Raw genomic sequence first — 27,938 nt, forward strand, 5'->3', positions numbered from 1 at the left:
TCTTTTCGGGGCTGAACAAAACTTTGACAAAACCGAGCTGGCTACTGCAGAACTTCGGCTAATCGTGAGCATTATTCTATGGCTTTCGTTATTCCTCTGGCCGGAATGGTTGATAACTTTTACATCTGCCATAATCTCATCTTTTTTCCAGACCCACACAAGCTTTTACAAACTGTTTTTATTCCTGGATAGTTTACTCTTGTTTTCTCTTTTCTGTCTTCATCAGTACCTTGATCATCCTTTGCTGCATTCTAAAATCCTCCCAATCCTCAGGCTTACTACTTTTGCTGACATTATGAGCCCCCAATCTAGTCCAATCTTTAACTTCACTTGTTAGTCGCGGTTTGACCATGTTTCCTGTGGGATTTTCATGCCGTACGGAAATGCAAGATTGCTGCAAATTCTGAATTAATTCTTTAAATGCTTTTCATTGCATATCTACCACGTTATCTTTTAATCTAATAGCCCTCATATTCATTGTTGCTTTGTTCAAGATATGGGACCCTAGTTTCATTTTTTAACTAAATCACTGCCCAATCTCAATGTGAATATGATCACTTCCACAGATGAGAACATCGTACTGGTAGATCACAGAATTGCTATGGTTCAGGAGGAGGAAATTTGGCCCACTGTGTCTGCACTGGCGAAGGCAAAGGCTCCTCCAGCAATGGAGTTGCAATCCCTCTATCTGCCCAACTCACAGAACATTAATCAGGATTGCACCACTTATTAAACCATAGGGTGTGACTGCCTCCCGTGTCAGAATGCTCCCCTCTCTGACACAGCCATAATGACTGCAGCCCAAACCGCAGCTCAACAACTCGGAGGTGAAGTTCCACAAGGTGTTACGTGCGTGAAGGAACAGAATGCTCAAACAAGGCTATTTCTCCTGAGCCCCGCAATTAAATGACGCTTCCTGGCTGTGAAGATGATGTTGGAGGAGGGGTCGGGGGTGGGGGTGGGTTGCTGTGATGTACCTGCAGTCAAACCACATGACTGGGTCTTGCCCTCGCAGCTGATGCATGAGATAGTCTACGTGGCTGAGGAACGCGAGAATTACATAGCAACATAGAAAATGAATGACACAGATGGGGTCTATTCAGTCCCTTTGGTCTGTGCTAGCCCAAAAGCAATTTGGGCCTGTTGGAATCATCACCAGCAATTTAACATTTTAGGAAGAGGAAATGGAGGGTGGAGAATGTGGATGGATAGTGAATGGGTGGGGGGGGGGGGGGGGAATTGGCACTGCAATGTTGTTTTTTGTCTTTACCATCTTGGCTGTTAAGCATCACTGGGGTACAACACAGAAAGGAAAACTGGACAGGAAATACCGCATGCCTATTTAACCGCCCGCCCATGGAAGGAGTTCAGATACTCGCATTGACTCTTCAAAAATCAGATCATTCAGTGGCCTAGTAAGAAGATCCACCATGTGTTACATCATGAAGGACACGTGAAGGTTCAGCTTCTACTATTTGTGGAGATAACTAGTTACAGTTGGAACATGAAATGGCAAGTGGGGCCTAACAGTTGACCATGAGACCCTTATATCCAGAGACTACCATCCCGAAAGCCTAGGGCAAAACATGAACTTACAGCCCACCAATGTAAATCGGGGGCCTTGAGCATTGATGTACCATCAATTGAAGGCGAGACGATCCTTTAATATACTAGATGTTAAGCCCTGCGGTCGATTACAGTCGAAGGACGACCGCCGGGAGTACTGGGTATTTATACCCCGCCTTGGCGGCGGGGTTAACTCAGCCTCTCGACCAATCGGGGAGCCGTCACATGACTGGTCTCAACCAACCGGTCGAGAGGCACATGACCGACCAGGGCCAATGGTACGCCGGTGTTCTGCACCAATGGCAGGCAGCTATGCGAATCATACCACCACAAGCATGTAAACCTTGAAAGTGTAATTTTAACAGAAGCTGGGGCCTTGAAGGTGGTGCGACGTACGACAACATTGTACCTGGTGAGGAGGTATGGGGAGAACGAAGCCGGGTTGTCCTGCTCTGAGAAGTTGGGCATGGAGCCTGCCATGATCCACACTCGGAAAAACAGGATGAGAAGAACCTAGAAAGAAAGACAGAATTAATGGTCGGAACCCACATAATTTAGCCATTGTACAAACTGTGGGTTGTGATTTTGTATGGAATGTGTATTTTGCAGTTGTTAAATGCGTTTGGAATAAAATACCTTTTCTAAAAATAAATACAGATTAGGCCACACACTGTCAAGGAGCCCAACATAAACAGCGTGCACCTTAATTTTCAACGGTCTACAAAATGATGCAACTGTCAGTCATGGGTCAGTTGGCAGCTTTCTTCCATCGGGGTCGGAAGGTTGTGGGTTCAAGTCCTACTCCAGGGGTTTGGTACAAAAGTCAAGGCTGACACTCCAAAGCAGGGTGGAGGATGTGGCACCATTTTAAAGAACTGATGGGTGCTCCACAGTGACGTGGCAAACACTTATCTCTCACTTAACATCACGAGAAAACATCAGGCCAGCATCACATCCCTGTTTGTGGGAATTGGCTGAGTGGAAATTGGCTGCTATGTTTCATTATGATATAAATGTGACCACACATCAAACACACTTCATCCATTGTGAAGCACTTCGGAACATCCCGAGTTTGTGAACGGCACTGCTTAATTGCAAGAATGATTGCTGGGATTAGAGAGCTGTCCTATGCGGACATAACGGGTAGACTGAGTCCATATTCTCCAGAGTTTAGATTAAGAACGAAAGATGAAATGAAAGGTCAGCATGGTGGCACAGTGGTTAGCACTGCTGCCTCACAAATCCAGGGACTCGGGTCCAATTCCCACTTGGATGAGTGTTTATGTGGAGTTTGCACTTTCTCCCCGTGTTTGCGTGGGTTTCCTCCGGGTGCTCCAGTCTCCTCCCACAGTCCAAAGATGTGCAGGTTAGACGGATTGATCATGCTTAAGTGCCCCTTAGTGTCCAACGGTTAGGTAGAGTTATGGGGATAGAGCGGGCGAGTGGGCCTAGGTAGGATGCTCTTTCAGAGGGTCGGTGCAAACTCGATGGGCCAAATGGCCTCCTTCTGCACTGTATGATTCCATGAAAGACAGGCTACTTAGGCTGCCATTCTCTTCCTTAGAGCAGAGAAAGCCAAGGTGTACACAATTAAGAGGGGATAAGCTCGGGTAGATAGGAAGAAATCTTTCTCCTTAGTAGGGGGGTCAATAACCAGGGGACATAGATTTACGGTAAGGGGCAGGAGATTTACGGGGGATTTGAAGAATGCCTTTTTCATCCAGAGGGTGGTGGGAATCTGGAACTCTGCCTGAAAGGGTGGAGGTGGGAACCCTCACACTATTTAAGAAGCATTGAGATCAGCACTTGAAATGTAACAGCACGCACAACTATGGAACAAGTGTTGGAAAATGGGATTAGAATAGATAGGTGCTTGATGGTCAGCACAGATACAACGGGCTGAAGGGCCCTCTTTCTGCGCTGTAAAACGCGAAGACTCTGACCGGGATTCTCCTTCCTCCCAGCCCCGTTTTCCAGCGTGGCGCTCTTGCCGGAAGTGGGATTCTCCGTTCCCGCAGCTGCTGGCCAATAGGGTTTCCTGTTGTGGGCCACCCCACGCCATCTGGAACCACGCGGGCGTGGGTTCGCTGCCGGCGGTGCGGATGATCGCTCCAACGGAGAATCCCGCAGTCCATGGCTCGAACCTTTTCCCCAGATTGGGGAGTCTTGAACCAGGACTATTCATGATTAGGGGTCTTCCATTTGGGGTGGAGATGAGAAACCTGTGAATCTTTGGGATTCTCCAGAACAGAAGGATGTGGGCACTCAATCGTCGGGGGTTCAAGTCTGAGGTTGGTCGGACTTTTGGTCACAAAGAGAGTCGAGGGACATTCTGCAAATCTAATTAAAATAAATGAAGGATAAATCACGTCAGCCTCAGAACGGAAGTTCTTTACTGAACAGCATGAGAGCCAAGGGATGTCCATTTTGATTTGATAAGCTGTGTACCAAGTGAGGTTAGAGGAGGGAAGTGAAGTTGATGTACCTGGTCTGTCGTGATCTTACTGAATGGCAATCTACTGCCTCGCCTCTCTCTTGTATTTTTATGTTCCAAGTATTCCTTTTCTTCCAGAACTTACCCCCTCCCGCCCCTCCCCCGATCAGTTCAGAAACAGCGTTTAGGGGTTTAACTCCATTTTGACAGCAGGTGAGCAGGGAATGTGACCGCGCCACATCCCAGATTCCACAGTCCCTCCATGCAAAGTAAACGCCTCCCTCGTCCACTGAACCGCTGGGTGGCACGGCTCTATGATTGTCGAAATACCGGGTTACCCAGCGCAGAGTTAGCGTAGGCTGCAGCAATCTCCTTGCTGAATTTCTTTAGAAAAGTAATTAAAGTAAAACTTTTTTTTTTAAATGCAGCCATGAAGATTTCTTTTTAAACGGGCCTCAAGGACATTATGCTGCTTCACTTGAAGTGAATTTTTGCGGGGGGGGGGGGATAAAAATCTATACAACTAAAGTTATATAATTAGATATATTGCTCTTTGAGAGCCAGCACACACGCTACATCAAATGGCTTCCTTCTGAGCTGTAAACATTCTGTGCTTCTGTGAACGTGAACAATGCAGCAAAATCCAATTAGACTGAATGAAGGACAAATCCAGTCGGCCTCAAGTTTCAGAATGGAAGTTCGTTACTGAACAGCATGGGAGCTAAGGGATGTCCATCCTGATTAGACATGCACTGCTGCCTCAGTGTTTATCTCCAACCATTGGCGGCTGTCTGTGTGGAGTTTGCACTGTCTCCCCGTGTCTGCGTGGACTTCCTCCGGGTGCTCCGGTTTCCTCCCACAGTCCAATGATGAGAAGGTTTGGTGGATTGGCCTTGATCGAATGCCCCTTAAGAGTCCAAAGATATGAAGGTTATGTTACAGGATTGCGGGGATGGGGAGGGGGGAGTGGGTCTAGGTAGGGTGCCCTTTCGAAGGGGCGATGCAGACTCATTGGGCCAAATGGCAAGAGGGGTCACGTGGCTATGGAACTGAAATGAAAAAATTAAATGAGAATCGCTTATTGTCACGAGTAGGCTTCAATGAAGTTACTGTGAAAAGCCCCTAGTCGCCACATTCCGTCGCCACGTTCCGGCGCCTGTCCGGGGAGGCTAGTACGGGAATCGAACCGTGCTGCTGGCCTGCTTGGTTTGCTTTAAAAGCCAGCGATTTAGCGCAGTGAGCTAAACCAGCCCCTGAAAGGTGCAGTTAACATCTTCCCACCTTTCGTGCTGCACAGCAGTGAGCAAGAAGCAAAATGAGAGAGGAAATTAGAACAGTAAGAAAGCCAACATTGATGGACGTCACATAGCAATGAAAAATGACCAGGAATGAACAGTCACAGAGGTCCACGCCAGGTCCATGTCCACATTCACAACTAAGCAGGGAGCTACTTTCATCTGAGTTATGGTGGAGAGGTGACAGGGGCCTCATATAATCAGGGAATCATAGAATCCCTACAGTGCAGAGGGAGGCCATTCGGCCTATCGGGTCTGCACCGACCCTCTGAAAGAGCACCCTACCTCGACCCACTCCCCCCAGCCCTACCCCTGTAACACCACCTAACCTTCACATCTTAGGATACTAAGGGGCAATTTAACTTGACCAATCCACCCAACCTAAACATCTTTGGATACTAAGGGGCAATTTAACTTGACCAATCCACCCAACCTAAACATCTTTGGATACTAAGGGGCAATTTAACTTGGCCAATCCAGCTAACCTGCACATCTTTGGATACTAAGGGGCAATTTAACTTGGCCAATCCACCTAATCTGCACATCTTTGGACTGTGGGAGGAAACCTGAGCACCCGGAGGAAACCCACACAGACGCAGGGAGAATGTTGTAAACTTTGCCCACTCACTCAAGGCCGGAACTGAACCCTGGCGCTGTGAGTTTGCGGTGCTAACCACTGTGCCGCCCCAATAATGCAGGACAGGGAAATCCTTAAGGAGACAGAATGGGGAGCAAGTATCGGAAAATACCTTTGACAAAAAATTTATTTTTAAATAGGAGAACAAAGATTTATTTCAGTGTAAATGTGCTGTAACTTTATGGACATTGAAAGATATCACAAGGAACTGCTTACAATTTTAACAACCTTCCCTATTAAAGCAGAGAGGTGTAAGAGGGCGATACTGTGTTATGCAGAGAGAATTTATAAAAAACCTGTATAAGTTCTACAATAGGCACTCCATATTCAAGTCTAAGATCCACATGTTCTTATCTGTTAAGAGCATAAAGGGACATGGAACAATAGTGGTAGATGGGTTTGAGATTCAGATCAATCATGAGCTAATTGGCGGGGGGGGCATGAGCTAATGGGGGGGGGGGGGGCATGAGCTAATGGGGGGGGCATGAGCTAATGGGGGGGGGGCATGAGCTAATGGGGGGGGGGGCATTAGCTTGAGGAACCAAATGGCCTCCTGTATCATGTAACATATGCAACGCACTAGGATGATATAAAAGGGGAGAGAGAAAATGAGAAAAAGGAGGAGAATAAAGAAATATTTTTTTTAAAGGGGAGAGGTCCTGGTTATGAGACACAAGCTTGCAGGAGATGGTTAGTTAAGGGCAGGTAACCAAGATATCATGCCATTAATTCCCATTGCCATTTAAACTGTTATTGTTTAGATATTAATAAAAACACCAGAAATTATCCTCACAAAAGACAAGAGATCAAAGATTTGATGCATTTAATTTGGAGTTTTTCTCATACTTACATACACAGTTACAAAACCCGCTCTCTTTAGATACGGGGCCGAGAGTTTCAGAAGTCCTCTGATCCTGTCAGCCGAGAGGTTCCTGAAATTGGAAAACAAGAAAGCCTTTAATAAAAACCAATCTCGGGGTGGGGGAAGGCTGACAAAACAAATAAGTACAGACACTGAAGTCAGGAATCTCTTCTGACAGGAGTTAAACCATAGATCCCTGGGCTCCCCTTGAGGTGCCTGATTTGAATGTAACTGAATCGTATGGATTACACTGCCCGGTTTGGACCCTGGTCAGTGTTCAGGAAGCCGGTGTGCGAGGCAGCTGGGCACCCCTGGCTTTGGGAAAGTGAAGTCTGCCATCGTGTCCATTCCTGGTCATTGGCACAGTCAGCTAAGGATAAGATCAGGCCACGGTTTTATGTCCCTCAACGGTTGATAAAGTAAAAAGTGAGCAAAGCTATCGCAAAATTCCATGTAAACTCAACACTAGCAGGAGTGTATCAGACAGCAATGGGCCTCCATGTAGCCTATGGACCCATACCCTGCAGAGCAGTGCCCTAACCAGAGAACGTTAGCCCGCCATGAGCCAGGAAGACCTTCTGGACCTTGTCTGAAATAGTACCACGGGGTTGTTTGCATTCAGTTGGAAGGGCAGATGAGGTCTCAATTTAATGTCTCAACTGGAGGACGACACCTCTGACAGTGCAGCGTTCCCTCCGTACTGCAGTAGGGCGTCAGCCTGGATTTGGTGCTGCAGTCTCTAGAATAAATCTTTAAGCAGACAGCCTTTTGACTCACGAGGTAAGAATACAAGCAACGGCTGAAATCCGTGGTAAGAGACACACACTGATCTATGCTCACTGATGTTCATCTAACAAGACAGTATTAGATGCCAATCCACTTGTACTCTAATTGGACTCAATGTGCGAGATTGAACGGGACAAATCAGAGCCCCGTTTTGGGCGTGTTTAGTGGGGTGTTTCTCGGCACCTGCAGTGTCGAGAAGCATCACGCTATTTAACGGGACTTTGCCGGGTTTTTTGGGCCCCGCCGAGGCTTCAATCACCTCATTTGCTGCAGTGACGAGCTCAGCTCGCGAAGGTGACTCACAGACCGCAGCGCCATTTTTAAACCCCGATCTTTTCAGCGCCCTCATTGCCCCCACCGTAAACTCTGAACCACATTGCACCCAACCAACTTCTTAGAGGGTCCTGGACCCCCCCCCACCGCCTCACTTCTTACAGACAAGGCACCCCTGAGCCTGTCCCTGGTACAGGCAACTCTGGCACCTTGTAAGTGCCAGGGTGCCAGGCTGGCAGTGCCATGGTGCCCGCAGGAGTACCAAGGTACTATCCTGTCCAGAGGCCGTCCACCCCGGGGGTCTCTAATGGCCTGGGAGAACCTCCCCCCCCCTCCCACCACCCCCGCTCCAGGGCCATTACGTCTAGCCCAGGCTTATGGAAACCAGTGCTAAACGGCTCATTTAAATGTTAATCTGGAGCTCACCCAGCCTCTCATGAGATTCAATGGCTTTGTCAAGTCACCAAATTCGGCGTGACAAGACCATTGATTCCAGAGGGAAATGAAGGAATCAAATTTCTCAACAAAAAAAACAAAACAACGTATGGAGCTCTCCAAGATAAATGCCGTTAAATGTAACCTTTTGTCAAGTGTGTGGGGGTGTACACTTCCATTTTTAAAATAGACAATGCCTTAGGTTAGGTAAATGCACATCAAAGGGATCACTCCCAACACCACAAATCATTTCCTTCAACCACACTGTTCAAACTCTAGATTATATCGCTGCAAAACAGGTCATTTGGGATTTTTAAATTCCAGCATCAGGTTGGGTTTCGGGAGGTTGTTTTCCCCTTTCCTCGCTTGGAAGGTGCTGGTTGCTCGTGCACATCCATTAGTGCCTGCGGTTTCTCAAAGGTAAACACACTACTGTTCGGTGGCTACCCATTTACTCACTCTAACAGGGAGCAGTGGAAAGCAGTACAGGTACCAGGGAGCTGGAGGCTCTGCTTCAATCTCAAGCCTCTGCCACCATTCACATGTTGCCTGAGCTCGTGCAACATAACCAAGAATTCTAAACAAACCGGCCTGATTGAACTATAACCTTCTGAGATTGTGCCCTTCCTGTAGAACAGGGCAGGAACTGGTAAGGATATCGTCAGAGTAACACCGCCAACAACAAGTTCTATGGCGCTTCCAACATGTTTCAGAGGAACTTTAGCAAACAGCTTTTCAAATCACGATATCAGGACAGATGGCCAAAGCTTAATCAAAGAATCAAGTTTTAAGGAGAAGGGAAAGAGAGAGATGGACAGGGTTAAAGTGGGAATTCTGAAGCTTAGGACCTTGAGGCTGAAGGCACAGCTGCCGATAGTGGAGAGATGAAAATTGCGGATGCAGAATTGGGGTTGGGAGGAGGTATGGGAATGGCGGGCTGGAGAAGATTTCAAACATAGCACAGGCCATAGAGGGAGTTGAAAACAAGAATAACCATTTAATCGATTTCATAGAATTTACAGTGCAGAAGGAGGCCATTCAGCCCATCGAGTCTGCACCGGCTCTTGGAAAGAGCACCCCTACTTAAGCCCCATGCCTCCACCTTATCCCCTTTATCCCCGTAACCCAGTAAGCCCACCTAACCTTTTTGGGCACTAAGGGTAATTTAGCATGGCCAATCCACCTAACCTGCACATCTTTGGACTCTGGAAGGAAGCCGGAGCACCCGGAGGAAACCCACCCAGACACGGGGAGAACGTGCCTGTCATATGCTTCGGCCTTTGCTGCCCTCCACAAACCTGCCCCCGACATTGCGAATAAAAAAAATACAGAACCGCAGGAACTTGGTGCAATGTGGTAGCAATTGCATCTTTTGGAAATCACATTGTGAAGCCAATTGCTTAGCCAAATGCTTAAACCAAAAAGCCAAATTTAGGTGCTCCAGAAAGAGGGCATCGCTGGAACAGTTGGGTTTGGGGGTTTATTGGGTTTGTAACTCGACTGAGCAGTATGGGCAGCACGGTAGCAGAGTGGGTAGCACTGCCACTTCACTGCTCCCGGGTCCCAGGTTCGATTCCCGGCTTGGGTCACTATCTGTGCGGAGTCTGCACGTTCTCCCCGCGTCTGTTCCGGGTCTTCCGGTTTCCTCCCACAAGTCCCGAAAGACATGCTGTTAGGTGAACTGGACATTCTAAATTCTCCGTCAGTGTACCCGAACCCGGAGTGTGGCGACGAGGGGATTGTCACAGTAACTTCATTGCAGTGTTAATGTTAGTCTACTTGTGACACTAATAAAGATTATTATTATTATAAACTTACTAAAAGTAAAGGACAAGCTGCTGTACTATTCCTCCACCATATGCTGGTACTAAAGTTAACACTGGGACCCATGTGGCTCCACAACAGCCAGCAAAACAAACCAACTGGGCTACTGGGGCGACAAGCAGAAGGTCCACGAAAATGCCACCCAAGAGAAATAAAAGGGACTCGCAGGAATGTGCCACTGCCGCTCATCGCAAGTAACAAGTCAGTTTACCAAAGGCATCAGCTGACAACAGCTCTCCTTTGAATGACAAAGCTTTAAATTTTCTCTCCGATCACACAGGAACAAGGTGTGGCCATCAAAGTTATTCTTAGCAGGAAAATGCCACCTAATATTATTAAAGAGGAACACTTTCCGGTACTTGAGGAAGTAGCTCCAGCTGCCTGGAATACTTCGGGGGATCTGATAATGAAACTGTGGCTCCCTCACTCCGATCAGAAACACAGTAATCTTATCTGATTCATGATTATTGCAGGGCATTCCAATGACAATCTCATTCCATTCTCATTGCATAAACTTGCTTGCAATCTTACACAGTGTGGAACTGAGGGACTACTGGATTTCCAGATGAGAAAAGATTTGCATTTTTACAACGCTTTTCACAATCGCTGCACATCTCCAAGCACTACTTTTAAGGTTGTTGCAGTCAGTGTTGCAATGTAATGAATGTGGCGGCCAATTTGTGCACAGCTAGATCCCACAAATAGCAATGTGAGAATCACCAGATAGCTCCCTCGTGATGTCGCTTAAAATCTTGGTTAGAACACTGGGGGATACCTCCCCTGCTCTTCTTCAAAAATAGTGGGATCTTTTACATCCACCTGAGCAAGCAGTTGAGGCCTTGCTTCAATAGCTCATCTGGGGGACAGGCACCTCGAACAGTGCTGCATTCCCCCGGTAATCTGGGGCACCAGCGTAGACTTTTGTGCTCAAGCCATGGAGTGGGACATGAACCCACGACCTTCTGACTCAAGAGGAAAATGCGGTGCAAACTGAGCCACGGCTGCCTCCAGCTGTTCGGATGAAAATGAAGAATCTCATTGAGCTACTTCGAGAACACCCAGCATGGAATAAACCTGGTGCAGAACATAGAACATTACAGCGCAGTACAGGCCCTTCGGCCCTCGATGTTGTGCCGACCTGTGAAACCACTCCAAAGCCCATCTACACTATTCCCTTATCATCCATATGTTTATCCAATGACCATTTAAATGCCCTTAATGTTGGCGAGTCCACTACTGTTACAGGCAGGGCATTCCACGCCCTTACTACTCTCTGAGTAAAGAACCTACCTCTGCCATCTGTCCTATATCTATCTCCCCTCAATTTAAAGCTGTGTCCCCTCGTGTGAGTCATCACCATCCGAGGAAAAAGGCTCTCACTGCCCACCCTATCTAATCCCTGATCATCTTGTATGCCTCAATTAAGTCACCTCTTAACCTTCTTCTCTCTAACGAAAACAGTCTCAAGTCCCTCAGCCTTTCCTCATAAGATCTTCCCTCCATACCAGGCAACATCCTGGTAAATCTCCTCTGCACCCTTTCCAATGCTTCCACATCCTTCCTATAATGCAGCGACCAGAATTGCACACAATACTCCAAATGCAGCCGCACCAGAGTTTTGTAAAGCTGCAACATGACCTCATGGCTCCGAAACTCAATCCCTTTACCAATAAAAGCTAACACAACTTACGCCTTCTTAACAACCCTATCAACTTTGGTGGCAACTTTCAGGGATCTATGTACATGGACATCGAGATCTGTCTGCTCATCCACACTACCAAGAATCTCACCATTAGCCCAGTACTCTGCCTTCCTGTTACTCCTTCCAAAATGAATCACCTCTCACTTTTCTGCATTAAACTCCATTTGCCACCTCTCAGCCCAGCTCTGCAGCTTATCTATGTCCCTCTGTGACCTGCAACGTCCTTCCGCCCTGTCGACAACTCCACCAATTTTAGTGTCATCTGCAAATTTACTCACCCATCCTTCTACACCCTCCTCTAGGTCATTTATAAAAATGACAAACAGCAGTGGCCCCAAAACAGATCCTTGTGGGACACCACTAGTAACTGAACTCCAGACTGAACATTTCCCATCAACCACCACCCTCTGTCTTCTTACAGCGAGCAAATTTCTGATCCAAACTGCTAAATCACCCCGAATCCCATGCTTCCGTAATTTCTGCAATAGCCTACCATGGGGAACCTTATCAAACGCTTTACTGAAATCCATATACATCACATCAACTGCTTTACCCTCATCCATCTGTTTGGTCACCTTCTCAAAGAACTCAATAAGGTTTGTGAGGCATGACCTACCCGTCACAAAACCGTGTTGACTATCCCTAATCAAATTATTCCTTTCTAGATGATTATAAATCCGATCTCTCATGAACCTTTCCAAGACTTTGCCCACAACAGAAGTAAGGCTCACTGGTCTATAGTTACTGGGATTGTATCTACCCCCTTTCTTGAACAAGGGGACATTTGCTATCCTCCAGTCTTCTGGCACTATTCCTGTAGACAAATGATGACATAAAAATCGCAGCCAAAGGCTCAGCAATCTCCTCCCTAGTTTCCCAGAGAATCCTAGGATAAATTCCATCTGGCCCAGGGGACTTATCTATTTTCACACTTTCCAGAATTGCTAACTCCTTCTCCTTATGAACCTCAAGCCCTTCTAGTCTAGTAGCCTGTATCTCAGTATTCTCCTCGACAACATCGTCTTTTTTCTGCGTGAATACGGACGAAAAATATTCATTTAGCACCTCTCCTATCTCCTCGGACTCCATGCACAACTTCCCACAACTGCCCTTGACTGGCCCTACTCTTACCCTAGTCATTCTTTTATTCCTGACATACCTATAGAAAGCTTTAGGGTTATCCTTGATCCTACCTGCCAAAGACTTCTCATGTCCCCTCCTGGCTCTTCTTAGCTCTCTCTTTAGGTCCTTCCTAGCTAACTTGTAACTCTCGAGCACCCTAACTGAACATTCACGTCTCATCTTTACATAAGCCTCCTTCTTCCTCTTGACAAGTGATTCGACTACTTTAGTAAACCATGGTTCCCTCTCTTGACCACTTCCTCCCTGCCTGACAGGTACAAACTTATCAAGGACAGGCAGTAGCTGTTCCTTGAACGAGCTCCACATTACAATTGTGCCCATCCTCTGCAGTTTCCTTCCCCATCCTATGCATCCCAAGTCCTGCCTCATCACATCATAATTGCCTTTCCCCCAGCTATAATTCTTGCCCTGCAGTATATACCTATCCTTTTCCATCGCTAAAGTAAACGTAACTGAATTGTGGTCACTATCACCAAAGTGTTCACCTACCTCCAAATCTAGCACCTGTTCTGGGTCATTACCCAGTACCAAATCCAATGTGGCCTCGCCTCTTGTTGGCCTATCTACATACTGTGTCAGGAAACCCTCCTGCACACATTGGACAAAAACGGACCCATCTAAAGTACTCGATCTATAGCGTTTCCAGTCAATATTTGGAAAGTTAGTCCCCCATAACAACTACTGTTATTTTCGTTGCTATCCAGAATCATCTTTGCAATCCTTTCCTTGACATCTCTGGAACTTTTCGGAGGCCTGTAGAAAACCCCCAACAGGGTGACCTCTCCTTTCCTGTTTCTAACCTCAGCCCATACTACCTCAGTAGACGAGTCCTCATCAAACGTCCTTTCTGCCACCATAATACTGTCCTTGACTAACAATGCCACATTGCTGCCATTCTTTCAGCAGAACAAATGCACATGAAACACCTCAACCTACTGTGGAAGGATATAATAATAAGATGGTAGATAAATACAGGTGCCCCTCTCTCTCTCCCGCTCTCTCTCTCAATCATGGCAGAAATGGTCACTGATCAATGATGTCACCAGTAGAGTTACCAACTGTATTCCTGGAGGTTCCATCACGTAATTTCCCCCATGCTCCAGGCACTAGTCAGCCAACAGATCCATCCTTGTGACATGCGGCCTACCAACGCCAACTGGATAGCAAAACGACTCATTAACCATCTGGATGATGCTCGACTGTCGGTCTTTCCCCCCCATCCGCCATTTTCAATATTTCTTCAGCTGGTAAAGAATGGAAACCGCAAAAAAAATCAATCTGATTTTGATATTCCTTTTTTTTTTACATTTAGAGTACCTAATTATTTTTTCCAATTAAGGGGCAATGTAGCATGGCCAATCCACCTCCTGCACATATTTGGTTTGTGATGGGGTGGCACTTGGAGCAGTGGTTAGCACTGGGACTATAGCGCTGAGGACCCGGGTTCTATCCCCGGCCCTGGGTCACTGTGTGGAGTTTGCACATTCTCCCCATGTCTGCGTGTGTTTCACCCCCACAACCCAAAGATGTGCAGTTTAGGTGGATTGGCCATGCTAAATTGCTCCTTAATTGAAAAAATATATATATAATTGGGTACTCTAAATTTATTTTTATTTTTTTAATCTTTGGGTTGTGGGCTGCGACCCACGCAGACACGGGGAGAATGTTCAAAGTCCACAAGGACGGTGACCCGGGACCGGGATCGAACCCAGGTCCTCTTAGCGCCGTGCTAGCCACTGCGCCACCGTGCCTCCCCCCAACCCCCCCCCCCCCCCCCCCCCCCCCCCGACATTCCAATGATTTTCCTCCAATGCTGCACACAGCAGTGTCCTGGAGATCACTCTTCAATTCCTGGAGACTGAAGGCCAATCGTGGAGGTTTGGTAACCCTAGTTACCAGTGCACGACAGCCACTTGCAGCACAAGGTCTGCTGCAGTTGATTTTTAATGAGCTGTAGCTCAGCGAGCTGTGGTATTGCCTAATCCATAAGGTTGTGGAGTTGCACAAACCTACTCCAGAAACCTGAGCACCAAATCTAGACAAACACTCCAGGGCAATACTGAGGGAGTGCTGCACTATCTGAGGTGTGGCCTTTCGATTGAGGTATTAAATCCCCTGTCGGATTGGCAATACAAAAAGAAAACCATGCCCCAGAACCACTTCATTGTTTGCTAAGAGCCTTGGGCCTTGAGTTCATGAAAAATGGCAAGTGCAAATCTCTTTATTTGCTGTCGTGTCACAAGGGATATAAAACCTTGGAATCAAATGCCCTGCCATTGCCTCTTTGCTACCAAACCCAGCGATTCCCAAAAAGATGTGCAGTGTAGGTGGATTGGCCCCGCTAAATTGCCCCTTAATTGGAACATTTTTTTAATGAATATGTAACAGAAAGTTTTGATTTGATTGTGTTTCAGATGTTTAACTTCAAAATGCTGCCACAGCTATCCATTCATGACCCATTGCATCATTAAGTGATACAACTGGTCTAAATTCCTGTCTCTCACACACTTCATTGTCACACTTTGGAGAAACCAAAGGAGCCGTCAGGAGCACAAAATACCCAAAGCCAGATTGTGTGCAGTCACTCATGTGACAGCTGAAGGAATTCAGCTCTACATAACAAAATAGCAAACTTGTAATTGTAAAGGGACACCCACTATACGTTACACTTCACAATGTTCTTGACCTGCCAGAATAATGCGTCCTTACCACACACACACACAAAACTCAAGTCACAGGATAAGCAGCGGTGTACTAACTGGGCCCATCGCTGCAGAATCCTGAGCATTTTTAGCACCTGGCCAGGATCGAGTGCCAGCATGTGGGTGAAAGGTGCCAGGTGTGAAAAAGATGCACAGTGTGGGCAGAAGGTGCCATCCAGGGATGGACTGTGCAAGTACGGGGCTGGGTCTATAAAAGGTACACGGTCTGGACCAATAGTAAGAAGTCTTACAACACCAGGTTAAAGTGCAACAGGTTTGTTTCGAATCACTAGCTTTCGGAGCACTTGCAACTTTGATTTTGTCTATATAAATGTTTCTGGAACCTATCTCTTCATTGACCCGAGGACGGAGCAACGATCCGACAGCTAGTGATTCAAAACAAACCTGTTGGATTTTAACCTGGTGTTGTAAGACTTCTTACTGTGTTCACCCCAGTCCACATCATGGACTAAAAGGGCCACTATGGGGGGGTGAGTGCCACTATACAAGTGGGTGTATAAAAGGTACAAGGTCTGGATCGATAGTGCCAGTCTGCTGATGAGCGAAGCTACTCTCCCTGGGAACAGAACACGTTTTGCATTCCACCTTGCTAATTGAGTGGCAGAAATCCATTAACAAACAAGACTCGGCAAGGATATTTGACAACTTCATTATCCGCCCCTCCCCCCTAAACAGCAAGCGAAATAGCCAAAGCTCCGAATATTCTTTTGTCGTCTCCTCCCTCATTGGCAGCCACACTGCAATTTAACAAAACCACCAAGCACAATTCATCCGTGCTTCTCAAAGGGTTTCCGAAATGAAGTCATGCTCACACCTGGATGAAGCAAATGGTTTAATTAGAAGCTTTGCTTAGTTCGCAAGCAACGTCAGGCCAGGAACCTTTGAAACCGAACAAAGAAATTAATCCACAAGCAGCACGCAAGCAGATTAAAGAGTCTAAAACCCAAGCAACAATAGGGTAGCTACTCTATAGAAAGGTGCCTTTCGTTTCACCAGCACAGCACAATTACTTGGTATAGCAAGAAAGTGCAAGTACTGCTGGAATACTTTTACAGCAGGCTCATTACTTGACCTCAACACAAAAACTCTCAAACATCAGAACAACTTCCAGAAAAGAAACAAGTTTCACACAACACTGTCCTGAGGTCGAGCAAGGGATGCACTGGCATCATGGTCAATTCTGTAGTGTAGAAATCCAGGGCTGAATTTTACATGGACAGCACGGTAGCACAGTTGTTAGCATTGTTGCTCCACCACGCCCAGGGTCCCAGGTTCAATTCCTGGCTTGGGTCACTGTCTGTGCGGAGTGTGCACATTCTCCCGGTGTCGGCGTGGGTTTCCTCCGGGTGCTCCAGTTTCCTACCACAAGTCCCGAAAGACGTGCTGTTAGGTGATTTGGACATTCTGAATTCTCCCTCAGTGTACCCAAACAGGCGCCGGAATGTGGCGACGAGGGGATTTTCACAGTAACTTCATTGCAGTGTTAATGTAACCCTACTTGTGAGAATAATAACGATTATTATTATTATTATTAACATTCGGGGCATGCCTGAGGCCGGTGCTGTTAGTAGCAGTTGTTATCGCGATATTACGCTGGCCGGCCAATTAACGGCCATCCAGCAAGGAACGTGCTCTGGTAAAGGCCGAGCAGTACCGGGGATGATCGGAGGAGGACAGGTGCCAAGGAAAGGGAGGGTGCGGGCTGCCTAACGTGCTTCCTCAAGGGGAGGGGAGCCGCCGATGCGGAGTTGTCTCAGGGGGCTGCTGACTTGTAAAAAAAATAAATAAATACCGATGTTAAACTATGCACAGACCTCTGTTTCCCGGCACAGTTAATTTTATTTGGGTCCTGATCTTTCATCTCTCCCCGGATTGAGGTTAAACCTGCCCGGCCAATCGGTCCACCCGCCAATCGTAAAGGCAGACAGGCCAAGCAAAATTCCAGTCAATTGCTCTTTACTGAATAGATATTGGCTTCTTGATTGTGGGCGGGTGGCACTTGCCACTCACCCGTCCACCAAAATATCGCACAAGGGCGCAGTGACGTTGGCTGCGTGCGCAATGTCTTCTCGCGTGATTTGGGCGTGCACACAATTTAGACCCCAGTGTGCGAACCACTAAATCCATATCATCTGTAAAATAAACCAGCCCCCATAATTTCCATCAGTTCAGCGGGTCTATTAAATCTATCTGCCGCACGGTGTAAAGAGACATGGGTGATCCTGGAAAGTCAGGCTGCAATCACACACTGCGCAAAATGACTGCTGGGTCCATTGCGTCAATGCGGGCTCCCCGAAACAGTCATCCGCTCAGCCCCACTGCTCTGTCCTGTTCAATGTTTTCATCTCCACCGTGTATGTCCAGAGGAACATGTGCTCCTCAATCACCACCACAGGGAAAAAAAGAGATGATCCATTCATTTACCTCACTGCTGTTTCTGGGTGCTTGCTGTGCTCCGGTTGGCTACTGGATGGTCACTATTGAAACGGTGACTACACCGAAAGGAAACGAGCTCAGTGGCAGATGGAATTTAACCCTGAGAGGACGCACTTTGGTCGGAAGAACACGATAAAGAGTACTCAGTGAGTGGCAGGAAGCGAGGAAGCGAAGAGGAACAGGGGCAGCACGGTAGCATGGTGGTTAGCATAAATGCTTCACAGCTCCAGGGTCCCAGGTTCGGTTCCCGGCTGGGTCACTGTCTGTGCGGAGTCTGCACGTCCTCCCCGTGTGTGTGTGGGTTTCCTCCGGGTGCTCCGGTTTCCTCCCACAGTCCAAAGATGTGCGGGTTAGGTGGATTGGCCATGCTAAATTGCCCGCAGTGTCCTAAAAAGTAAGGTTAAGCTGGGGGTTGTTTGGGTTACGGGTATAGGGTGGATACGTGGGTTTGAGTAGGGTGATCATTGCTCGGCACAACATCGAGGGCTGAAGGGCCTGTTCTGTGCTGTACTGTTCTATGTTCTAGGGGATCTTGGGGTTCCTGGGCTAGTGTGTGGTCACGTGCCCTATTAACATGCCCCTCGTGCCCAGAGTCACAACGCAAGTGAGTTAACCAACAATTCTTATAAAAATACCCAAAGTCTGCAGCCCTTGGCTGACCATTAATTACCGTCACCAGGTTTGTAAATGTAAACAGGATTACTGTTCAGTGATAACAAGAACGATCATGAAATATGAAGTAAACGCAAATGATTAGCTATCATTTAGCCAAAAGAGAAAATGCTGGAAAATCACAGCAGGATCTGTAAGAAGAGAAAAGATCTAATGTTTCGAGTCTGGACGACCCTTTGTCAAAGCTTTGAATTGGAATTCTGGCCATCTGCCCCCTCACCCAGCAACGCAACGGCCAAATGCCACACCCACACTTGCTTTGGCCGACGTCAGCAAAACACAGCCTGACCCCTGACTGACCGCTGGGTAAACCTGCTGTATCATGTTGAAGTTTACACAGTATCGCCCAAGCCTATAATAAACTATTGCTTTAATATAAGATTTTTAAAATCCTGCATTTATGTAGCATCTTTCACAACCTCGGGAAGCCCCAAAATGATTCACAGCCAATGGAATCGAAGTGAAGTTACTATTGTAATACAGACGAACGCATCATCCAATTTGTGCACAGCAAGATCCCACAGAAAGCAATAAGATTATGAGCAGATAATTGTTTTTCTTTTGAGGGATGTGGATTGAGGGATAATATGGAGAGGCCGGTATAGCTCAGTTGGCTGGACAGTGGTTTGTGATGCATAGCAAGGTCAACATCGCGGATTCAATTCCCACATCAGCTGAGGTTATTCATGAAGGGCCCGCCTTCTCAACTTTGCCCCTCGCCTGAGGTGCGGTGACCCTCAGGTTAAACCACCACCTGTCGGAGCAGCACGTAGCGCAGTGGTTAGCACTGGGACTATGCCGCTGAGCACCCAGGTTCGAATCCCGGCCCTGGGTCACTGGAGTTTGCACATTCTCCCCGTGTCTGCATGGTTTTCACCCCCACAACCCAAAGATTTTTTTTATTTTAATTTAGTGTACTCAATTCTTTTTTTTACAATTAAGGGGCAATTTGGCGTGACCAATTCATCTACCCTGCTCATTTTATCGATTATGGGGGTGAGATCCACGCAGACACGGGGAGAATGTGCAAACTCTATACGGGCGTAGTGATCCGGGGCTGGGATTGAACCCGTGTCCTCAGTGCTGGTTAGGTGGATTGGCCACACTAAATTGGCCCATAATTGGAAAAAAAATAATTTTGTACTCTAAATTTTACCACCTGTCAGCTCTCCCCCTCGAAGGGGAAACCGGCTTCTGGTCATCTGGGACTATGGTTGCTTTACTTATTAATATTGATCGGGTTAGGGTTAGGGTTAGAAGAGCTCCCCTTCCTGAAATGTTTTACAGGTAGATGGGGCCCTCCAAACCTCCAACCTGTTTTTCTCTGCACCTTCCCCGGTGCACACGTCTCCTTCATCAACCATATCCACAGGTGCCTGTAGCATTTCACTTAAACCTCCTCATTCATTTATGCAATTTGGAAACATGAACACTAATTATAGCCCAGTTCACCACAATCTGAGAATCCCCCGGTGAGCGTACTCATCAAAACGTCATAACACTGCAGATATATATTGCTGCCCATCATCTCCTCTCCCAATCATGGGAAGGCACATCATGTCTTTGTGATTAACAGTTAAACCCCCCCTGAAGGAAGCTAACGAACCCAGTTATATCACAAGCTGAAGAAACACAGTTGAAACCCAGAATCTTGGCCCCCACCCCTCTCAGCAAGTACTGGACACCCTCAGAGTGATTAACATCCTCGGCGATTCGGTCCTGCTTGCACATTTCAACACCATCCCCGAGATTATAATCATTTTTAACCGCCTGCCACTATATGCTTACACTCTGCTCATCTCCTGCTGGACGATCTGAAGGTCTGGCTTTATCAGGATTATAACGCTGGATTTGTAAGAACGGTAGCACAGTGGTTAGCACAGTTGTTTCACAGCACCAGGGTCCCAGGTTCGATTCCCGGATTGAGTCAATGTCTTTGCGGCGCCTGCGTATTCTCCCCGTGTCTGCGTGGGTTTCCTCCCACAGACCAAAGATGTGCAGATGAGGTGGATTGGCCACGCTAAATTGCCCTTAAGTGTCCAAAAAGGTTAGGTGGGGTTACTGGGTTATTGGGATAGGGTGGAGGCGTGGGCTTAAGGTCCTCTTTCCAAGAGCCGGTGCAGACTCGATGGGCCGAATGGCCTCCTTCTGCACTGTAAGTTCGATGATTCTATGATGATATTAGCATTTTCAATCAAAATCTAGATTATTGAATATTATCATTTTCAATCAAGATCTGTATTAGTGCCAACTTGATTACTATTGGAATAATGATCTTCTTTGAGATCCGGAGCCAGTCTTGGTGCCATAATCTGGGTTGGTTAATTTTTTACACAACATCTCAGCAACATTCCTATGGCATTGATCATGCTAAGTCCCAGGGTGTGCTGCTTAATAAAGGAACAGGTTCACCCTGCAATGTATACTGGACAATTCAGCAAAGGTGCCCCTTTAGTGCCGCACCTATCATGGGGTAAACACATGCCTTAGTCACGCAAGGTTTGCAAATTGTAAAATTCTTCCCATCTTCAGATCAGGGCAGGAGCAGTCCGAAAGGAACGGGTTTTGTTACTCTGTCTTTTTCGAAGATTATTTTGGAGCTTACAACAAAATATGACATTTAGAGATGATCAGCTCGACCCCCACCTCGACCCATTTGTTTTCATTTCATCTTAACTGTCTTTTATTTACCATTTCTTTCTTAATATATATTTAATTCCCCCCCCCCCCAATTTTATCCACCTTTCCTTAACCTTTCTCCTTTTTGCTTCTCCCTTCCCCTCCCCCCACATCTATCACAGTTCACCCTCTGATGTTAGTTTCTCTGCTGTTTGGCCTTTCACATCTTTTGTTCTCTCTGGGGACTGCCATTAACACTCTTTCCCCTTGGTTTCTGTGGCCATCAGCACCCGGTTTCCCTGGGTTTCTGTGGCTATGACTCATCTTTCATTCTCACTCCTCAGTATAAATATTTCCCATTTTCTCTGTCTTTTAGCTTTGACAAAGAGTCATCGGACTCGAAACGTTAGCTCTTTTCTCTCCCTACAGATGCTGCCAACTTGCTGACATTTTCCAGCATTTTCTCTTTTGTTTCAGATTCCAGCATCCGCAGTAATTTGCTTTTATTTTATGACATTTAGAGTGTGCTTTTTAATATATTACGAGGGAGTCAGTTCCATAGATTCACCCTGCACTCACTGAAATGGCGTTCTACACAAAATATCTATGCAAACAAGGATTATCCAATACAATCACAGCTGGAGATATCCAAATGAATTTCTGGACCTAAACCTATCCTAGATGATGTCACGAAACAATGTATTACGACAGCACGGTGGCGCAGTGGTTAGCACTGCTGTTTCACAGCACCGAGGGCTGGGTTCAATCCTGACCCCGGGTCACTGTCTGTGCGGACTTTGCACATTCTCCCCATCTCTGTGTGGGTCTCACCTCCACAACCCAAAGACATGCAGGGTAGGTGGATTGACCACACTAAATTGGCCCTTAATTGGAAAAAAAATGAACTGGTTACTCGGAATTTATTTAAAAAAAACAAAACAATGTATTGATGGATTTGTATTGAAAATGATTATATTGATGTCTTGGGGGGGGGGGGGGGGGGGGGGGGGGAAAGAGAGAGAGACAGTGATTGCTAATTTCAGGAGGATGAAAATTATCTTGGTAATTAACTTATTAAATTAAAGATAGTGACAGAGTTGCTTCCTTGAGCCAACTCGCTGGGGGGGGGGGGGGAAGCTATTTAGCAATTGTGCAAATGAGGGGGGAAATCAAAGGGTTCCTCATAAAGCACTTCACACAATTTTTAATGGTTTGTTACCTGGCAACGAGACTCACTTCACACAATCATTGAAGCTGGAGTTACCGAGCCCCTGTGTGAATGTAGAAAAAGGAACTAGAGGAAGGACTTACATTTATATGGTGCCTTTCATAAGCTCAGGACATCTTAAAGTGTTTTACAGCCCATTAAATATTTTGGAAATATAGCCACATGTCACTCATCGGCTCGAGCCTGGATGTTGGCCAGGTCTTGCTGAATCCAGGCAATGATACCATGAGGCTTTGTGGGGTCCGCAGTGAACTCTTGAGACTCAAAGCTCCGTTCCACCTAACTACTTCCCGCTATGTCGCCGCCTCCGGTAGGCTGGAATTGGCATTCAGACAAGACATACATAGGCATGCTGATGGAGGAGTCTGGGATACTGGCTATACTAATAATATTCATACTCACAGAATCAGACCGATGGCAAGTCATTGCTTGACTAGTCAGTGGAGCAGAGAATGAGAGAGAGAGAGAGAGCGAGAGAGACAGACATAAATGACCTGACACCTGCATATTATTCGTCCAGGCTTCTGGGTTACTAGTCCAGTAAAGAAACACTATACTATTGTACCCTTCAGACTGGTAAATTGAGAACGACAGACAAACCTGTATTTACATAATACCACAGTGGTGGTGTGGGAAATAGCCGAGGAGGAGCCTTGGATTGGAGGATGACCTAGACAGGGTCAGATGGGCAAAATCGTGGCAAATGGAATTTAATCCTGAAAAGTGTGATGCATTTTTGGAGGACTAACAAGGCAAGGGATCATACAATGAACAGCAGGACACTAGGAAGTACAGCGGGCCAGAGGGAACATAGAACATAGAACAGTACAGAACAGGCCCTTCGGCCCTCGATGCTGTGCCGAACAATGATCACCCTACTCAAACCCACGTATCCACCCTATACCCGTAACCCAACAACCCCCCCCCCTCCCTAACCTTACTTTTTAGGACACTACGGGCAATTTAGCATGGCCAATCCACCTAACCCGCACATCTTTGGACTGTGGGAGGAAACCGGAGCACCCGGAGGAAACCCACGCACACACGGGGAGGACGTACAGACTCCGCGACAGACAGTGACCCAGCCGGGAATCGAACCTGGGACCCTGGAGTTGTGAAGCATTTATGCTAACCACCATGCTACCCTGCTGCCCTTAAAAGTATAATTTTAAACAGGAACTTGTGGTTAATGTCCAAAGATCACTGAAGTCAGCAGGACAGGTAGATAAAGTGGTTCAGAAGGCATATGGAATACTTGCCTTTGTTTCTTTTCTTAGTTTATTTTTCCTCCTTCACCATTTTGCCCATTTGCTGCCCAACTGTTCCCTAAGTTTCTCTCTCTAAGTTGCTTCTGCCTCTACTCCACCATCCTGCCCAGCGGCCTGATCACGTCCTGGCGCCAGCTCCTTTGCCCGCTTTCCGGAGCCGCCCATCCAGCCTCCAGAAGCCAGTCACTTTACCTCCTCCCGCCGCCGCCTCCTCCTCCTCTTCCTCCTGGCTTCTTCTTCTTCACCCGAGCCGGGCTCCTCATCACCTTGACTCTGGGGCAGGCGTCCGGTCTCCGCTGCTGCAGGCCACTCACCTGGGCTTTGCGAGTTGGGGGCGGTGGCCAGGCAGTTCTGGCCCTCCAGGTGCTGCTGGTTGATCATGAAAGACCCCCGGCGCCCGCTGTCTGCGAGGTGTCACTGACAAGGCCTGCTTCACCCGTGAGTTGGTCCAAAGCACGTCCTAGTTGGCAGCCAGCAGTGCCTTCCTGACGCCGGTCAGCAATTGGCCGCGGCACCCCCAGTATGAAGCGACCACCTCAGCCAAGGTAACAGCCAAGGAAGTACTTTTTGAAGTGCAGTCACCGTTGTAATGGAAAGTAGGAAATGTAACAGCCAAGTTGCACACAGCAAGATCCCACAAAGAGCAATGCAATGATGACCAGGAAATTTAAGGTATTTGTGATGTTGATAAAGGGGTAAATATTAGTCAGGACACTAGGGATAACGCTGCTGCTCTTCTTTGACATAATGCCATGGACCCTTCCTGTCCCCCTCAGAGAACAGCAGACAGTGCCTGGATACTGCCTCTGGCAATACAGCACTCCCTCGGTACCGTCCCACTACATTCAGCTTAGATTCTGTGCTTTAGTCTCGGGACCAGGACTCGAACCCACAACCTTCAGACTCAAGAGCCGAGAATGCGACCAACTGAGCCACAGCTGGCAGCAGGCTCGTTTGCAGCATAAAGACCAGCATTGAGATGTTGGGTTGAATGGCCTGTTTCGATGCTGTGAATTCTGTATAGAAGCGGCACACGGCAGGGGGTCAAAGTAATTTAGTTTTGAGGCCTATTCTCGAGATTTTCTCGGGGGCTACCATTTCTCATTCTCACTAACTCCTTTATTGGGTGATGTAGTCACATAGTAACAATACCTTCCATACATGTGTTCACATGTGAGGTTTTTGGACCTGTACAGAATCAGGTATAGAGAATTTCATCATTATCCTCAATTATCATCACCCCTCCATTCAATTTAACGCAACAATTAACACACAAGGAAAACATTAATTTCCGAGACACCACACTATTTAAATTGGCACAAGACAACAGGCAAAAGTGTTTTGCTAAATAACTGACAGATACATAGAACATAAAACAGTACAGCACAGAACAGGCCCTTCGGCCCTCGATGTTGTGCCGAGCAATGATCACCCTACTCAAACCCACGTATCCACCCTATACCCGTAACCCAACAACCCACCCCCTTAACCTTACTTTTTTTTAGGACACTACGGGCAATTTAGCATGACCAATCTAAATTGGCTCTGCACACAAAGAGCCATCTCTAACAGCACTGGACAGGGTAAATGCAGGAAGGATGTTGCCGATAGTGGGAGTGTCCAGAACCAGGGGTCACAGTCAGAAGATACAAGGTGGACTATTTAGGACAGAAATGAATAGAAACTTCTTCACCAAGACAGAAGTCGGCCTGTTACTACAGGAAGCAGAGGCCAAAACATTGTGGGTGGGATTTACTGGCTGGAAGTTCCGGTTCCATGCCGACGCACGGGTTTCCCGCTGACTGAGGGTACTGTCACCCTCCGTGAGAAGGACGGGGCCAGTAGATCCTGCTGCCACGCCGTCTCCACCACTGAAAAACATGTGGTGGGGTGGTCGGTAAATCCTGCCAAGAAGCAGTTGGATATCGAATTTAGGACGAAGGAGATCAAAGGATTTAACCTATTGAATTGGATGATCAGCCATGATCATAATGAATGGCGGAGCAGCCTCGATTGGTTCGATTCCGGCTTGGGTCACTGTCTGTGTGGAGTTTGCACATCCTTCCCGTGTGTGCGTGGGTTTCCTCCGGGTGCTCCGGTTTCCTCCCCAGTCCAAAGATGTGCAGGTTAGATGGATTGGCCATGATAAATTGCCCTTAGTGTTGGGTGGGGTTACTGGGTTATGGGGATAGGGTGGAGGTGTTGACCTTGGGTAGGGTGCTCTTTCCAAGAGCCGGTGCAGACCCGATAGGCCGAATGGCCTCCTTCTGTACTGTAAATTCAATGATCTATGATAAAATGCCCCTTAATTGGAAAAAAAATAATTGGGTACTCTTAAATTTATTTTTAAAATGTCCTTACTCTATTTGCAGTTTCAACAGACCCCAGACAGGTGTGACCCACAAATCATTCCGTGGCATTTCCTGAATGGTGCCCAGCTCTAGCCCAAATTGATAGATTGAGGCCGCTGGGACCCCTCATTGCTCTAATTAGGGAAGTAGAGTGAAGTGAAATCTTGCTGTCAATTTTCCCGGGTGGTTTGGTGCCTTCCGAGGGCAAATGTGCCTGCTGCCCACACGTATTTTGAACACTGCAGCACAGCTATGTCCAGATTACATCAGCAACGTCACATTGAAGAAGGAAGCCTGAGGCTAAACAAAAATCACTCAACAGAGTGAAAGGGCAGGAATGTCAGCCTACGCAGCCTTTAATTTTAAACCGTGAGAAAGACATCCTCTTGGGAGTCTTTCCACGGGCTCCTCCTGCGACCCATAATTATGCCGGAACATCATAAAATGCAATCTCTGGGATCTCCTGGCTGTATATTAACATTGATCTTCAATAATAAAAAAAAGATTATCCTCAAAAACAACTCAGCTGGCGTTAATAACAGCATTGGAAGAAAAATAAATAATCGTGTTTATTGGGGACTGAACAGGGACTCAGGTAGATCTCACAAAGCTGCAACTGCAATTACACAGTTCAAAGTGCAGCGCTCATCGCCATGACGACAAAAGCGCTGTCCATCTTCCGCACAGTAAGATCCCGCAGACAACAGTAAAATGGATGAGTTAATTTGCTGCTGTGATTATATCGGTTGAAGCGAAGGGAAAGCGTGTTGGCCAAGACACCAGAGGCAGTATCACCTGTCTGTGTGAATTCAAAGCTTTCCAAGTTGGAGGGGTCTCATGCCAATTACCGAAGGATTGCGAAGCGTGACATTAAATCAGACAGCACGCTCTGCGGATGTACCACTACTTTCAATGTGTTTGAAAATTCGAGTTGCTTCTCTCTTAAATTTTGGATTTTCTTGCAAAAAGTACCTTCCTGGCAGAGTTAAGACCTTTTTTTTAAATACCGATCATGAACATCAAAACGTTTTTGCATTGTTGTCGAAAAACTTTGAATTCTTCTTAGAAAGCGCTCACCTCGCTGGGTCAGCAAGGATGGTTGGTCGTTAGTTTGGAGGGGAGGGTTGAGGAGAGAGTGGAAAATTCAAGCGTTCTCTTGTGAACATGGGGAGGGGTCGAGGAATGGGCACTTCTCTGGAGATAGACTTACCCGACACACAGTCCCTGCTATACCTGGGAACGCAGATAAGATTAGATAAGGAAAAAAAATCTACTCCCCACCAGTGGCCCCCCATACCTTAAATTAAAACCATTTTGTAAAAACCAGTACCCTGAGAGGAGCAAGTGGAAATTTGATTGGTGGGAAACATTCCATGACGAGGTTCGATGCTGGGGTTTTTATTTCCTCCCGCAGCCCCCGAAAAAATAGACATGCTGCACAAAACCTTTTCGTTTTTAAAACACTAATCAAAATACTTCACATTGTCCAGATTCGAAATAACATCTGCAGATCCAAACGGCTCCATGGGTGGCCCTTGAATCTGCCAAGGGAGAAGAGGAAAGGATTTGTCCAAATAGTGGGAGCTGCCAACAAACAGAGCAACTTGGTCCCACTGCCAAATGAGTGGAATTCCAATCCCCCGGCAGTCACACAATGCTCTGCTCTGACAACATCTGTGTACAG

At 47.0% G+C, this 27,938-nt stretch overlaps 1 protein-coding gene across 1 annotated transcript in view; it reads right to left on the reverse strand.

Moving 5' to 3' along the window:
- The window catches only part of tmtc1 (transmembrane O-mannosyltransferase targeting cadherins 1), a 175,121-nt gene that overhangs the window by 95,750 nt on the left and 51,433 nt on the right, over nt 1–27,938 (reverse strand). The window contains exons 4-5 of the mRNA XM_038780874.1: nt 6,783–6,864; nt 1,976–2,079 (exon numbers count right to left, since the gene is read on the reverse strand). Of these exons, the coding sequence (XP_038636802.1) occupies nt 1,976–2,079; nt 6,783–6,864 (186 nt within the window). The remainder of the gene's footprint in view (nt 1–1,975; nt 2,080–6,782; nt 6,865–27,938) is intronic.

The sequence above is a fragment of the Scyliorhinus canicula genome, chromosome 20, assembly GCF_902713615.1.
Source record: "Scyliorhinus canicula chromosome 20, sScyCan1.1, whole genome shotgun sequence".
Taxonomy (NCBI): Eukaryota; Metazoa; Chordata; class Chondrichthyes; order Carcharhiniformes; family Scyliorhinidae; genus Scyliorhinus; species Scyliorhinus canicula.